We start from the raw sequence: 16966 nt of genomic DNA, 5'->3' as shown, positions 1-16966 counted from the left end.
AAATATTTATTATTGGGCCCTTTATAGAAAATGTTTGCCTCTGTTCCAAAAGTTTTTTTTTTATCATTTTAGGTTATATACTTAAGTCTATGATCCATTCTGAGTTAATTTCTGTATACTGTGTGAAGCGTGGGTTGAGGTTCATCTTTTTTGTTTTGTTTTACACATGGATGACCAATTGATTTAGCACCATTTGTTGAAAAAACTTATTCTTCTATTGAAATTGCCTTTTCTATTTGTCAAAAATCAAATTCTATAAGTCTATTCTTGGACTACCTATGGCGTTCCATTGATCTGTATGTGTCTCTCATTTCACATATACCACACTATCTTAATCACTGTAGCTTTACATTAAGTTTGGAAATTAAATACTATGAATCCTCCAACTCTATACTTCTTTGTGAAATTATTTTGGCTATTCTAGGTCCTTTCCCTTTCCAAAAAAAATTTTGAATAAGAAACTACTGCAGAATTTTGCTAGGAAACATGTTAAATCTATGAATAAACTTGGAGAAAACTGTTATGTTAACAATATTGAGCCTTCCAATTCATAAACACAAACGATCTTTCTATTTGTTTGCAGTTTGACTTCTGTCATAAGTGTTTTCTAGTTTTCCACATACAGATCTTGCACATATTTTTTAGAACTATACCTAAGTACTTCATGTTATTTTATTCTATTTCAAATAATGCTGTTCTGTGTAACTTTCATTTCTAGTTGCTCATAATAGCATGTAGAAATACAATTTACTTTTGTATATTTGCCTTGTATCCCATCAATTCTTAGTTCAAAAAGTTTTTTTGTAGATTTTTGATTTTCTATATAGAAAATCAAGTCACCTATAAAGAAAGTTTTTTTTTTTCTGCCTTTCCAATCTGTATGTCTTTTATTTCTATTTTGGGGGGGTTATTTAGTGATGAGGTTTTTTTTAATTTAAATTTTCTTAGTTAAAATACATTGCAATATTAGTTTCAGCAGTAGAATTTAGTGGTTCATCATAACAAGTGCCCTCCTTAGTACTCATTACACATCTAGACCATTTCCCACCCACCTCTCTCCATCAACCATCAGTTTGCTCTCTATCATTAAGAGGATCTTGTGTGTTTCCCTCTCTTCTCTGCTCCCCCTCCTTTTCATACGTTCATCTGTTTTGTTTCTTAAATTCCAGGTATGTGTGAAATCATATGGTATTTGTCTTTGACTTATTTCGTTTAGCATAATACATTCTAGTTCCATCCATGTCACTGCAAATGGCAAGACTTCATTCCTTTTGATGGCTGAGAAATATTCCACTGTGTGTGTGCGTGCATGTGTGTGTGTGTGTATGTGTGTACACACAACATCTTCTTTATGCATTCATCAGTCAATGGACATTTGGGCTCTCTCCATAGTTTGGCTATTATTGATAATGCTGCAATAAATATTGGGGTACATGTACCCATTTGAATCTGTATTTTTATATCCTTTGGGTAAATACATATTAGTGCAATTGCTGGATGATAAGACAGTTCTATTTTTAGTTTTCTGAGTAAACTCCACACTGTTCTCCAGAGTGGCTGCACCAATTTGTATTTCCACTAGCAGTGCAAGAAGGTTTCCCTTTCTCCACATCCTCACCAACACCTGCTGTTTCTTGTGTTGTCAATATTAGTCATTCTGATGGCGTGAGGTGGTATCTCATCTTTGTTTTGATTGTATTTCCCTGATGATGAGTGATGTTGAGCATCTTTTAATGTGTCCGTTAGTCAGCTGGATGTCTTCTATGGAAATGTGTCTATTTGTGCCTTCTGCCCATTTCTTAACTGGGTTGTTTGTTTTTGGGTGTTGAGTTTTCTAGTTCTTTATAGATTTGGGGTACTAACCTTTTATCAGATATCAGATATGTCATTTGTTAATACCTTCTCCCGTTCCGTAGGCTGCTTTCTAGTTTTGTTGATTGTTTCCTTCACTGTGCAGAAGCTTTTTATCTTGATGAAGTCCCAATAGTTCATGTCTGCTTTTGTTTCCCTTGCCTTTGGCGACATGTCTAATAAAAATTTGGTCCAGCTTAGGTCAAAGAGGTTGCTGCTTGTGTTCTCCTCTAGGATTTTGATGGTTTCTTGTCTCACATTTAGGTCTTTCAAATGATGAGATTTTTTTTTACTTGAGCATAGTTGATACACGTTACACTAGTTTCAGGTGTACAACACAATGATTCAACAAGTATATATATTATGCTATGTTCACCACAAATGTAGCTATCATCTGTCACCATATTATTTGTATTTCTTGCCTGATAGCATTTCATTGCTTTATAGGACTTACAGTATGATAACAAAAAAGAGTGGTATGAAAGGACATCTTCATGCTGTTCCATATCTTCAGGTAAAATCCGTCTTTCACCACTAAATATAATGGATCAAGTTTCTTGTAAATGTTATTTATCATGCTAAGGAAGCTCTCTTTTATTCCTAATTTTGTGAGAGCAACCTTTGCAGAATGAATGTTGAATTCTGCCAAATAATTTTCAGCATCTATTAAGATGATAATATTGTGTTTTTTCTTTAGACTGTTGATGAAGCAAATTACACTGATTTTTAAAATTTTTTAATGTTTACTTATTTTTGAATGAGAGACAGAGTGCAAGCAGAGGAGGGGCAGAGAGAGAGGGAGACACAGATCCAAAGCAGACTCCAGGCTCTGAGCTATCAGCACAGAGCCCGACGTGGGGCTCGAACTCACGAACTGTGAGATCATGACCTGAGCTAAGTCAGACGCTTCACTGAATGAGCACCTAGGCACCCCAAATTACACTGATTTTCTAATCAGCCTTGTATTCTGAGGATAAATCTTACTTGGTTGTAGAATATAACCTTTATTATATATTGTTGGATTAGATCTGCTAATATTTTCCTGAGACTTTATATATATATGTTCCAGAGGGATATTGGTCTACAACTTTCTTTTCTTATGATGTCTTTGATGGTTTTTGATTTCAGGGTAATGCTGGCCTCATACAATTGTTGGGAAACAATCTATCCACTTCTATTTTTGGAGAGAGATTGTGTGGAACTAGTGTTACTGTTTCTTTAAATGTTTGTTTGAATTTACCAACGATGCCATCTGGATCTGTAGTTTGTTGGTAGGATTTTAATTACAAACTAAATTTCTTTAATAAATATTGTATTATCCATTTCTTCTTCAGTGAGCTTCAGTAGTTTGTATCTTTTAAGAAACTAAACCTTCTCATCTAAGCTGTCAAATTTATGAGCATACAGTTGTCTGTCATATGCCCCTGTTATTCTTTTAATGTCTGTAGGGTCTACAATGATGCCCCCTCTTTCATTACTAATACTGGTAACACGTGTCTCTTCTTTTTTATTTTCTTGGCTGGCCTGGCTAGAGGTATATCCATTTTATTAATCTTTTCAAAGAAAGTCATTTGGTATCACAGAATTTTTCTATTGTTTTTCAGTGTTCAATTTCACTGATATCTGCTCTTACTGTTATTTTGCTCTATCTTCTGATTGTCTTTTTATTTTACTTTCCTTGTCTAATTTCTTAAGGTGAAAAGTTGTTCTTTTTATCTAATAAAAGTTTTTCACACATAAATTTTCTTTTAATTACTTCTTTACCTGAATCCTCTGAATTTGATATGTTTTATTTTCATTTTTATTAAATTAAAATACTTTCTAGTTTTCACAGTGATTTCCCTTTTGATTTATGAGGTATTTAAAAGAGTTTTGGTTATTTTCCAAATATGTCAAGATTTTCCCAGATAGCATTCTATTACTGATTTCTTGTTAAACACAGCATGGTAAAAGACTATACTACATGATTTCACTATTTTGAATTTTCCAAAGTTTGTTTTAAGGCCTAGATTATCATTGATCATGATGAATTTTCCAGGTGCACTTTATTTCTTTTAATTTATCTATTTAATTTGAGAGAGAGAGAGAGAGAGAGAGAGAAAGAGAAAGAGCGTGCGAGCAGAAGAGGGGCAGAGAGAGGAGAGAGATAATCCTAAGCAGGCTCTGCACTGTCAGCATGAAGCCCGACATGGGGCTCAAACCCACGAACCATTGAGATCATGACCTGAGCCACAACCAGAGTAAGACATTTAACCAACTGAGCCACCCTGGTGCCCACCATGTGCACTTTAAAAGAATGTGTTTCCTGCTCTTGTGGGGTGGAATGTTCTATAAATGTTAATGTTGAGGAGTTATGCTCAAGGGAAACTCCTAACACTGCTCTGCTTAAAACATTGTACATCCTATCCTTGTATTCTTCTACATGAAGCTGATGCAAAGTATGGTCTATGGTAGTTGAATGAGTATGACAAGCCTAGCTGGACTGAAGACCACCTGATGTTGGGCATTACAGTATCCCAATTTTCTATTTGTAATTTTGTATTCTCTTTATTAACAAGAGCTGCCAAAATTGTATGATCTTAAGGTGCCACAGAAATCTTTTTCTGTCTTCCACATTTCTCATCCTTTGAAAACTGTACTTTTCATAATTATTATTTCATTCTTTTTTTTAACATACTGTGTATCAGAAATTTATTTAGTTGAGACCACTTGCTCAATACCAACTTTAAAGAATCTATTCTTTCCCTACTGACTGAGGACATTTCTGTGATATATCAAGTTGTTATATATACATAAGTATGTGTGTATGTATGTGTTCCGTATATACATGTTTCTTAACTCTTTCTATCATATTGGTCTACTGGTCTGTTCCAGCACTGGTTAACAATGGTATAATTACAATTATATTGTAATATATTTTAGTAAATGTTTGGTAAATGTTAAGTTTCAGAATCAGTTATGTCAAATGCTTCCAAAAAAGTCCTATTTGAATTCTCATTGAAAATGCATTGTATTTAGACAAATTTGGAAAGAGTTGACATCACTGAGCCTTCCCATGCACACATATGATTTATCAACCAGTTAATTTTACCTTTTTTCAAGTTTGTTAATGATAGTTTTAATTTCTTTCACAAATACATTAGGCATAGTTTATTTTATCAATTTCTAGATATGATATATATTTTTTGCAAATTACATTTTATTTTTATTTATTTCAATATTTCCATTTCTATACCGTTCTATTTGTTACAATACTTTTGGATGTTATTCTTGCTACCTGGAACATCCTTTCCTAAGGATACAGCTCAAGTGTCACCTCCCTTATGAAGCCTCCCAAGGCATCTTGGATGAAGCCCTGAACAAAAGTAACATATGAGGCAAACTGAATGTTTCCAGTCATCTTTTTTTACCTTTTTAAGATGATTCTAATGCTGAGTCTTTCTTTTTCTAATGTTGAGTCTTAAGCACATTTTCATCCTCATATAGTTCTTTCCTGATGGGTATTAGCCTAATTAATTTATTATTGGTTACTGTTTTGCTTTGAAAGTGCAAATCTCCTATTAAAAGAGATTGCTAGGTTCTAATACCCAACTACTGGTATAAGTGTGTCTGATAGGTGAACTTTTATTATGATTTTCTTATTGAATTCTGACAGTGGTTTACTGACCCAAAACATTAGCAATACATATTCATAAAGGTTCCAGATAAAATAAGCACTATCACAGTGATACCATGTAGATTTTCTTATAGTAGTCACAGAGGAGACTATATGCTTTTGTGTTTCTAGTGACTCAAATAGTATCTGGCACAGAATAAGAACATAATGTTTGAGGAATGAAAGAATTATATGGCAGAAAATCCCAACTTCTTTTTCTTCTAGCAACATAGGAATTGTATTGGAGTTTTAATATTTCAGAATGATTCTTATTAGGATATGGGGATCCTATATTTACTTTCAAAGATTAGGAAAATAAATGCCTGTTAAGACACTGATGCTTAAAATAGTCTTCAACCCATTTCTTCCTAACCCGTCTCAAGGATATTTTAATAAACAAAAGTATCATGAGTGAGTAAATCCCATATGGAGACTGCCACATAGCTTATCATTTGGAATGTCTCTATCTGCAATTTTTGGAATCACATGTCTCAGCTAGGGTAGATAATTGGTGGGGAACACTATGTGTAACTTTGAGTGTTACAGTTTACAGGTGGCCAGAACTGTTTACTTGAACACAGATAGGTATTTTTAAAAGAGCTTTATCTGAGAAGAATTAGTATTGGGCTACTTTGGGGCTTTGTCTGGTAGAATATAGGCTGGAGAAATTGGGCTGTGCTGTCATATTACTTTAATGGTAAGTAATCCAATATGTTTCGGGAGTATAGAGTTGCCCAGATTATTCTCTGGAGGCCAAAATATTGACCAGGAGAGCCCCATTCCTTGCAAACCAGTAAGGAAAAAGCAATTGCCAAACCATGTAGGCTAATTCTATTTCTGTATATAATTAGGGGAATCAGAATCAAGTGGGTAGAGGAAATCAATGGAGAAATAAGCAAAGTACATGAGCAGTTCACAGGAAAAGTATGTATGACCCTTAAGCATATGAAAAGATGTTCAATTTTATTCATAATAATGGACATACAAATTTAAACTACCCTGAGAGTAAAGGCAAAGGATCTAGTATATTCAAAGAAATTTTTTAAAAAGAACAAATTGGAGGATTACATGACCTGACATCAAGTCTATTATAAAGCTACTGTAATCGAAAGTTGGTAATGACTTAAGGATAGTAAAATAGATAAGTAGAATTAACAGCACAAAACAGACCTACACATATATAGCCATCTGATTTTTGACACAGATATCAAAGTAATCCAATGGGAAGGGAGATATTTTGAACAAATGATGTTGAATAAAATTATCTGGAATGAATGATAGTCTTAAACATAAAAGCTAAAATTATAAAATTTATAAAATAAAACAGAATATCTTTGAAACTTTGGGAAAGGAAAGGTTTCTTAGACAAAACACAGAAAATAATAATTATATAAAAATAGATAAATGAAACATCAATAAAACTAAAACTTTTATTCATTAAAATACACTTATAAAAATGGATAGGCAAACCAGATCAGGATAAAATACTCATAAACATATATTGAACAAAGGAGCAGTATGCAGAATATATAAAGATCACTTCCAATTTAACATATAAATAGAAACAACCCATATTTTAAAATGGGGAAAATACCTGAATGTGTAAATAATCCACCAGTACATGTAAAAGAGCTCAACCTCATTAGTCATCAGGGAGATGCAAACTAAAACCAAAATATGTTACCAACACACCTACTAAAACTCAAAATTAAAAAGACTGATAACACTAAATGTTGGATAGAATGTGGAAAAATTAAAACTTTCATACCATATTGGTGTGAGTTTAAAATGGTACAATTGTTTTGGAAAAAGGTCTAGTAGCTTCTCATACAACTAACATATACCTACCTTATGACCCAACAATTCTACTCTTAGGTATTCTCCCAAAGAAAAATTAAAGCACAAATCCACAAAAAAGACTTATAAAAGAACGTTCTTAACAGATCCACTCATAATAGTCAAAAACTTGACACAGTCCAGGTGTCCATCAACACAGAATGGATAAACAAACTTTGGTATATTTGTACAATTAAATGCTTCATAATAAAAAAATAAAAATAAAAACTCTCACCAAACACAACATAAATAGATCTCAAAAACAATATTCAGAGGGAAAGAAGCCTTACAAAGAAGATACCCACTGTGCTATTCCATACGGAGTTCTACAACAGGTAGAATTAATTTACAATGAAGAAAAACCATTACAGTATACTTGTCACTGTGGATACTGGTGTAGGGAGTGAGGAAAGGGGCAAAAGGGAAATTTCTGGGATTATATTTTGATAAGGGTTTGGTTACTCAGGTATATGCATTTGTCAAAATCCAGCAAATATCTCCTTAAGATATGTGCATCTCATTTAATGTGAATTGTATGTCAAAAAGATTAGCAACCATAGAATTGTAATTATAATACACATGCCAAACTATTTAGGGAGAAGCGCACTCCCTAAATTGTAAAATTTACTTTGAAATGCAATAAAAAAATAAGTTAATGAATAAAGGGATGGATTAATATGTGACAAATCATGTATAGTAAAATGTTGATGATAGAATATCAATAATGCATATATAGTAGTCACTAAAAATTTTTTCCTACTTTGCTGTTTATATGAAATTTTAAAAACATAAAATGTTGGCAGAGATAAAATGTTAATTGTAGAATCTTGATGGTGGATATAGGAGTTTTCACTGAACCGTTGTTTTAATTTCCTGTGTGTTTGAAAATTTTTACAATAAAACATTTAGAAAACTATACTGATAACTATTTCTATCAAATTTGCAAAAATTAAAGAGTTTGTCAATATACTCACTTACCAAGGCTGTGGAGAAACAACTACACTCATACACTGCTGATACAGTGCACATGGAGAAGAATCTGACAATATCTAGAGATGCATTTAGCCTTTAATTCGGAAAATCTATTTTCATTAGTCTCTTCTACTATTACACCTGTACACATATAATAAAATAACATGTATGCAAGACAATTCACTGTGATATTATTTCTAATAAGAAAAGATTGCCAAAAACCCAATCTAGTGACTAGCAACTGGTAGAATAAATTGTGGTATATCCAAGCAATTCAATACTAGATGGCTATTTCTTAAAAATCAAGATCTCGATGCAATGACATGAGGCGATCTCTAGGATATAAAATTAAGTAAAATAAGTAATGTGCAAAAAGTCAAAAGGTCTACCTTTTGAGAAAGGTAGAAAAATATATATTCTTACTGGCTTGTATTTGTGTGAAGGAACACTAGAAGGATAAATAACTCAAAATGGCTACATATGGGATGGGTAAAACAGAGTGGATGGAGATGGGGTAAAAGGAAGACTTCTCAGTGCCACTTTTATACATATATGATTGTATCACCTATTCAATGAAATAAAACGCCAAAACACCAATGGTAGATGAAAAAGAGCAGTGACAGAGTGGTAGCATAGGCTGTCAGCTAATTGGATTTATCACCCATAAACTTTCCCAAAAGTTTCAATTTCTATAAAAGTTAAACACAAATTGAAAAGTAATAATAACTTCTATACCTTTTGGTCCAGGAAGCCCATCCAAGCCAGCACGCCCTGGAGGACCTGGAGGTCCTGGGAAACCACGATCCCCTTTTGGACCAAGTGTTCCTTTGAAACCTGGGAGTCCTGGGGGCCCAGGTGGCCCAGGTAGCCCAAGTCCTGGTTCTCCCTTAAGCACACACATGAGAAAACACAACAAAAACTCCCATGATTTTCTTGGTGTTTATTGTTTATCATGGAGAATTTAAAGCAGAAAATACAAGGTAATACCATTTTTCCCTATGGGGGGGAGGGAGTAGGACAATTAAATGAAAAATAATTGGTGTATTGGAGTGACCATCTAGAAGGATGAGAAATAAAATGATTTGGTTTCAGGACAAGAAAGATAAAGAGAGAATGAGATTAAAGAACTCAAGTGAAGAAATGGGATTACAGACTATTAGATAATTATTTTAAATTTGACTAAGTATGATGATGACATTGTGGGTTTTTATGAAATGTCCATTTACTTAGAGATGAATACTGAAGTATTTATAGGTGAAACAACACGATTTTGAGATGTGAGTTAAAATACTTTGTCAAAAAAAAGAATAGATGAAGTAAATATGATAAAATCCTGATAATTTGGAAAATGAAAAGTGGATATATGAATGTTCATTGTATCACTCTTTTTACTTTTGTGTTCATTTGAGAGGTACGTAATAAAATAAGAACAATTAAACAATAGAGAAGAGGTTTCTCATTAGAGCTGGGGTTATGGTCAATTGTTCTTCCCATGGAAAAAATAGTAATGATGAAAACACAAAAAGTTTAAATTAATTAAATAAAAGAAAATTCAGGAACAGTCAGGGTAATTATATACCATAGTAGTTTGCTGAAGGCTGACTAAGGAAAATTTTAGATTAGCTGAGAAATAATAATAAAAAGAATGGAAAATAACTCAAACAGTTGTTGTTGTTATTATTATTATTATTATATTACTACGCTAATAGCAGTGGCTTCCATTATGTCTGTGGGATAGAATTGGGACTGGGAAACAGTATGGGAAGTTCCTGACATGATATTCAACCAATCATCACATAGGCATGGATAGAGATGAAATGGTATGGTCATACTATAGAGAAGTACAGAGGGAGCTGATGATTGTATTCTCTCATCTAATCTCATCTCATCAAATAACCTGTCACTCTAAAACAGAAACTTTTTGTTTGCTTTAAATATTACCTCCTGGACTATTAAAGAATGTTTTGGGTTAAATATTTTTAAATTAAAATATAATCAGCTAACTTTATTTATATAGTGAAGACTTGGGATAATAATGTCTATATCCAAATAGAGAGCTAAGGCTAACAGGAGAAATAGGAAAAGGGGAAAGAATAAATTAAATGTCCCAGACCTTTGGTCCTGGAAAGCCTGGTGGCCCAGAAGGGCCTTCTAGACCAATTCTTCCAGGTGTCCCAGGTGCTCCTGGAGGTCCTGGAATTCCAGGAAAACCTGTGAAATGATGAGTCATTTTTTAATTTTTTAATCTCCAAAGAGAAGACACTTTAAGAAAGATATCCAAACTCCCAAACCCATGCTTTTACCCTGTCTAATCATGCTTAGTGACTAACAGTGAGATGTTAAAATTACAATGACATTCTAGATGACTACTCAGAATCAAGCCTTACAAATATCTGATATTCCTTCTCAATCACCTTATGGTCCTACCATTTTCATACAGAGCTAATTTGTGTGGAAGATACATTCTTCTAAAGTAAAATGACAGGTATTACTAATGAGATAGAACTAAACGTAAAGAATGACTACCACACAAAAATGCAGAAAAACTTTTATTCTGCTTATATTTGGATATAGTATGCTAAAAGGCCTACCATATAATTCTGGAAATGAGCTAAAAACAATTACAAATATTACACACATATATACACATAAAGCCAAATCTCTTTCAAAGTCACTTAGAATAAATGAGTAAGGACATGTTTAAAGACCGTTCTCAGACCAATGTGCATGCTTGTCATTCATGAAAATAAATTCTGTGAGGAATAAAGCAGAACTGAAACAACAGCCCTAAAAAATTTCAGTAAATCAAGAAAACATGATTAGGATAAAACATTACTTGGATACATATGTGTAATAAATATGTTTTTCGCTTAATACTGCCCATTCATTCAACCAATTATCTACTGAGTGCTTACTATGTGCCAGGAACTTTTCTAGCCCTGAAAATACAATGGTGAACACAAAAGACAATAATTCTGTAATTTTTAAAGCTTATATATAATTTTTGTATATATATGATTTAGATATTTTCTTGTCTATACTGTTTTAGATAAAGACAAAATTATAGTGCATACCTGCTGTGACTTTTCATTTACATTACTTATGGTACATAGAAAAGAGGTACAATTAATATATTTTACTTGTTGAGGAAATTATATCAAAGAATAATGTAATACTGACCAGTTAAAATAGCCTGCCTGCTGCCCAGTCCTACATACCTTTGGGACCAGGTGGTCCAGGAAGCCCAATTCCAGGGATACCTGGTTCTCCTTTGCTACCAGGTATTCCTGGCAAGCCTGGCTGGCCGGGAAGTCCAGGGTCACCTATGGAGAAATAGCAGTTTTTTGCAAGGGATACTTTCAGAGAAAGAAGCCAGTAAGTGTTAAAGACATGACCAAATAAATTCCTCACATACCTGGAAGACCTACTTCACCATCTCTTCCTGGGTTACCAGGCAGACCAGGCTTCCCGGGTTGGGTTATGGTCTGACCTGGATCACCTTTAGGACCTAAGAACAAGAGGGAATCAATGTGAATGAGAAGTGTTCACTTGACTAAAGATCTCCTTTCATTAAAAACAAAAAAAAGAGAAGTATCTATAATCTTTTTAAAATGCACAGTAACAAAAACCCACAAGAAAAATAACCACATATCATATATTCAAGGAATATACCAAACACAAGTATAAAATTTCTAAAAGAAAAAGTAGATGACAGCTTTAAGAGTTTCCAGGATTGAAGACAGCATCTATAAAAATATTCTTAAATGTAGGTTGAAAGAGCCTAACAAATTTGAACTGCAGTAAACAAGAAATATGCTTTTTGACTAATTAATGGTACATTAAAGTTTTATGTGTGCAAAGTCCAAATACACTTACTTCTCATTAATTAAAATAATGACTTGAAATAGTCTCAGGACAACGATGGATTTCTACAACATGACATAAAAAGCACTAACCATGAGAGAAAAAATTGATACATCTGACTACATTCAAATTGACTTCTGTTGATATAGGACACCATACAGAGAGTGAAAATGGCAAGCCACAGAGAGCAAAAATTTTGCAGAACAGATAACAAACAACTAATACACAAAATACATATATTTGAAAAACCCTAGGGGCACCTGGGTGGCTCAATTGGTTAAGTGTCCAACTTTGGTTCAGGTCCTATCTCACGGCTTGTGAGTTTGAGCCCCATGTCGGGCTCTGTGCTGACAGCTCACAGCCTGGAGCCTGCTACAGATTCTGTGTCTACCTCTCTACCGCCCCCACTCCAGCTCGTGCTCTTTGTCTCTCAAAATTAAAAAAAAAATCAAAAAAAAAGCTAAATCAGTAAGAAAGAGAAACAATCCAGTAGAAAAAAATGGTAAAAAAAAAAAAAACTTGAATAGGAATTTCACAAATGGATATTGAAACAGTCAATAAGCATATGAAAAGGTGCTAAACTTTAATGTAAACAGAGAAATGTAAAATGAAACTGTCACGAGATATATCAAACTCAGCAGACTGAAAAAATGCAAAAAGTCTGACAATAGAACATATTTATGAGAATGTAGAAGAGTAAGAAATCTCCAATACTGCTGGTGAAATTGGTACAATTGCTTTGGACATAGTTTAGAATTATCTAGTAGAGCTGAAGATGGATTTATTCTATGCCTTGAGAATGCTCATCTTAAAGATATACCCTAACCCAGGGATTGGCAAAATTTTTCTGGTAAGGGCCAGCTAGTGGGCCATACGATCTCAGTAGCAACTACTTAACTCTGCAAAATGTTGAGTCTATGGTAGTAATACAAAAGCAACCACAGATAATAGTGAATGTGTGCAGATGTGCTCAAATAAAAGTCTCATTAATGACAAGCAATGGGCCAGATTTGAACCATGTGCTGTAGTTTACTGACTCTAGCCTCAGAGAAGTACATGCACATGTTTACCAGAATGAATATACATATATGTATGTATACACACACACACACACACACACACACACACAGGGATGTACACAGAAGCATTATTCATTGTAGGCCAGAAGTATAAATAATCCAAATGTTCATCAACAACAGAATGGATAAATCAACTGTCACACACACACACACACACACACACACACACAATGGGATACTATACAGCAATGAAAATGAATGTATTACAGCTATACACAAAGTTAATATAAAGAATACTTACCCTAGGATTCCATTATTAAGAAGTTCAAAAAGAAGCATAATTAAAGTACTTTGTTTAGGGATCCATATCTAGGTGATAAAACTAGGGGGCAAATGGAAGAAAACTGTGCAAAAGTCAGGACGCTGGTTACCTTAGGAGAAATGCAAGGGGATTATGATCAGGAAAGGACAGAGAGAGAAGGATGGACATTTCTAGGATGATGACAATGTTCTGTTTTTTGACATGTGTGGTAGGTACACATGTAATTCCATTATAATTATTTGTTAAACTTTATGTACCATGTATTTAAAAACAACAAACAACAACAATAACAATGAAGACTGTCAGAGGAAATTTAAAGAGGAAACCTCCTCCTCTTTAGAAAACACACACACAATGTGCTCCCTTGCTAAGGAGCTCTGAAAAACCCAAATATAAATGGCCAGGGAAATACATCTCTCATGAAAGGAAGCCAAGAGTGGCCAAAAGATAATACATTTCTGCTTTAAAAATTTTTTTAAATGTTTATTTATTTTGAGTGACAGAGAGAGAGACAGAGCATGAGCAGGGGAGGGGCAGAGAGAGAGAGGGATACACAGAATCTGAAGCAGGCTCCGGGCTCTTAGCTGTCAGTACAGAGGCTGCAGCTCAAACCCACAAACTGAGAGAGGAGGACCTGAGCTAAAGTTGGATGCTTAATTGACTGAGCCACCCAGGCACCCCAATACATTTCTGCTTTTAAGCACCAAATTAAAAATGAAACAACGATAGTAAACTCACCTGGTATTCCTGGCTGGCCTGGATTTCCTGCCACACCTTGTATGCCTTTTTCACCTACTGGGCCTGGAGGGCCAAAACCCACAGGGCCCATAGGCCCCCTATTCCCTGGGAGACCTGGCAAGCCTGGATTCCCAGGGGGGCCTCTTTCACCCTTAAAAGCAATTCCACCCTGAAAAGGGAAAAATTTAATAAAGAAACATACAGATATAGGTTGGTATGTTGGTATTACTGAATACAACTGGAGAAATGATACAGCCATAAATAGTTCTTAAAAGCTGTACAAGTGTGTGTTATTATGGGATGGTATGTATGATCATTCCACTTAGTCATTAATTCCTCCAACAAATATATTTTTTTAACCCATACTATGTATCAGGGGCTGGTGATACAGCAAAGAACAAAAATAGACAAAAATCTTTGCCTTCATAAAGCTTACAGTCTAGTAATAAGTCAAGAAGTTTATAGTGTAGCTAACACATGGCCATCTACTCACAGTAATCTCTAAGCTTACTATATATAAAACCAAATTCGACTTCTGTTCTCAGATCCAAATAAACCTAGACAAAGATTTGTAGTATAAGAGAAGGGGAACCTCCCATTGACCCATAGGCATCCTAACCTCCTGCCCACCTATTCGTAGCCAATATTACTCAATATAGTAATGGATTAAGAAGAAGGAATTTATAAAACAATTGAGAGAAAAGAGTGGTAAAGAAACACTACATAGTCAATAACAATGTACCATTACTATATATAGTCACACTCTTTTAAGCACTAACTGGGTGTTCATCTTAGCACCAGGACCATCCTAGGAAACAACCCTAAATAACATTTTGGCATCACAGAACTAAGACTATCAAACCAACTCACAGGTTCTCCTTTGGGGCCAGGAAGCCCTGGTAGTCCATCCTGTCCAGGGGTACCGGGTAAACCAGGAAGCCCGGGGGCTCCAGGGGAACCCAACTCTCCTTTGTCACCCTTCATTCCTGGAAAAGTGAGGATGTCACCAGGTTCACCTTTAGATCCAGGAAAGCCTGGAGGACCTGGAACTCCCGGTATGCCCTAAGGGAAGAAAAAAGAAAGAAGGAGAAAAGAAGAAGAGAAAAAAATCAGTTTCTTTTTTTCTAACACTTTTCTGTCTCCAGTTCATCACACCAACCCACCCAGTAACATTTAGTGTATACAAAGCTATGAACAAAGTGAGGCATGTGAGTCAGGGAGACTCAAGGAATAAAAAACAACACAAATTAATAGAAACACTAAATGTCTTTTATTATATATATCCAAAAGTGAAAAACAAAGTGTAACTGGATTTCTTCCACTTTTTTTGTTGTTGTGCCATGATATACTCAAAACTTACTGTTAATCCTTTGGGACCGGTTGGACCAGCATGTCCTTTTTCTCCCTTCTGTCCAGGGAAACCAAGAGATCCTAATACACAGACACACACACACACACACACACACACACACATAATAATGTGAAATTTGACCCTGAGCCCCTGACAAAGCTCATATAAAAATCAGCAAATCAAATTTTAAAATAAGAGCCCCATTCAATTGCATTTAACAAGTCACAGTTTAATTTTCCTATGCTATCCTCTTAAAATGGGCAAATCGGGGGCACCTGGGTGGCTCAGTCAGTTGAGCTTCTGACTTCGGCTCAGGTCATATCTCATGGTTTGTGGGTTTGAGCCCCATATCTGGCTTTGCGCTGACAGGGTGAAGCCTGCTTCGGATTCTCTGTCTCCCTCTCTTTCTGCCCCTCCCCCATTTGTATGCACGCTCTCTCTCTTTCTCTCTCAAAAATAAATAAATATTAAAAAATGAGCAAATCATCCTTTCTTTTACGTGAATCTAATTTTTCATGTTACATACGATATTGTATCCTTAGGTATTTCCAACTACAAAGCTTCTCAGAGCTCACAGCTACCAATTGCTAATTGGTTACAGGAGTAACCATCCTGTAACCATCTTATTGCTAAGGGGAGAAAGAGATAAGGACACAGTCTGCATATCTTTCTTTGTTCTGATCTAAACCATTTCCCCAGTTCCTTTTGAGTCCTTCATTTAGTTCATCACTACATAAAATTTGGATTAAGAGAAACATTTGGTGCTCAAAGACTAGAGGAAATACTACTAAAGCAGTGTTCCCAAAATGGGTCTCCAGATCAGCTGTATCAGGATCCCTTAGGTACTGTTTAGAAATGCTAATTCTTGGGCCACCACCCCAGATCCACTGAATCAGAAACTTTGGGTGTGGGACCCAGCAATCTGGTTTTAACAAGCCCTCCAGGTGATTCTGATGTCCTCCCAAGTTTGAAAAACACTAGACTAGAGGTACAAGCCTAGATTATTAACTTCCAGTGGCAGCTATAAGACCTGCTCAAAATCTATTTCCAAGTGCTAAATAAATTGGTTTCTTTGGCAGACATACTAGACAGAAAGGTAAGAGATCTGGCATCTACTCTCAGCCCTTACACAAACATAAAGTGTAATTTCAAGAAAGTATAGTATTGGGATATCCCAAGAGACAGCTGAGTGAGAGTTGTTGGTCTGATGGATATCAAATATAGTTTTGATTGGAAACAGGGAAGGAAGAGTTATATATAGAAAGAGGAATATTGGCAGTTGGTTGCCAAACTACCGCAGAAGCCCCATCCCTTAATGACAACATGTGATCCATCCGTGAAGACTAGAAGCTATGCCA

At 34.9% G+C, this 16966-nt stretch overlaps 1 protein-coding gene across 5 annotated transcripts in view; it reads right to left on the bottom strand.

The window, feature by feature from the left end:
* Positions 1 to 16966, bottom strand: part of COL4A5 (collagen type IV alpha 5 chain) — a 244877-nt gene that overhangs the window by 66075 nt on the left and 161836 nt on the right. For all 5 annotated transcript variants that reach the window (XM_027054965.2, XM_053201532.1, XM_053201530.1 and 2 more), the window contains 7 exons: positions 15618 to 15688; positions 15128 to 15319; positions 14258 to 14426; positions 11730 to 11822; positions 11533 to 11637; positions 10428 to 10525; positions 9050 to 9200 (listed from right to left, as the gene is read on the bottom strand). In XM_027054965.2, coding sequence (XP_026910766.1) covers positions 9050 to 9200; positions 10428 to 10525; positions 11533 to 11637; positions 11730 to 11822; positions 14258 to 14426; positions 15128 to 15319; positions 15618 to 15688 — 879 coding nt within the window. The remainder of the gene's footprint in view (positions 1 to 9049; positions 9201 to 10427; positions 10526 to 11532; positions 11638 to 11729; positions 11823 to 14257; positions 14427 to 15127; positions 15320 to 15617; positions 15689 to 16966) is intronic.

Source organism: Acinonyx jubatus, chromosome X (assembly GCF_027475565.1).
Source record: "Acinonyx jubatus isolate Ajub_Pintada_27869175 chromosome X, VMU_Ajub_asm_v1.0, whole genome shotgun sequence".
Taxonomy (NCBI): domain Eukaryota; kingdom Metazoa; phylum Chordata; class Mammalia; order Carnivora; family Felidae; genus Acinonyx; species Acinonyx jubatus.
This window is presented reverse-complemented; position numbering and strand designations above follow the sequence as displayed.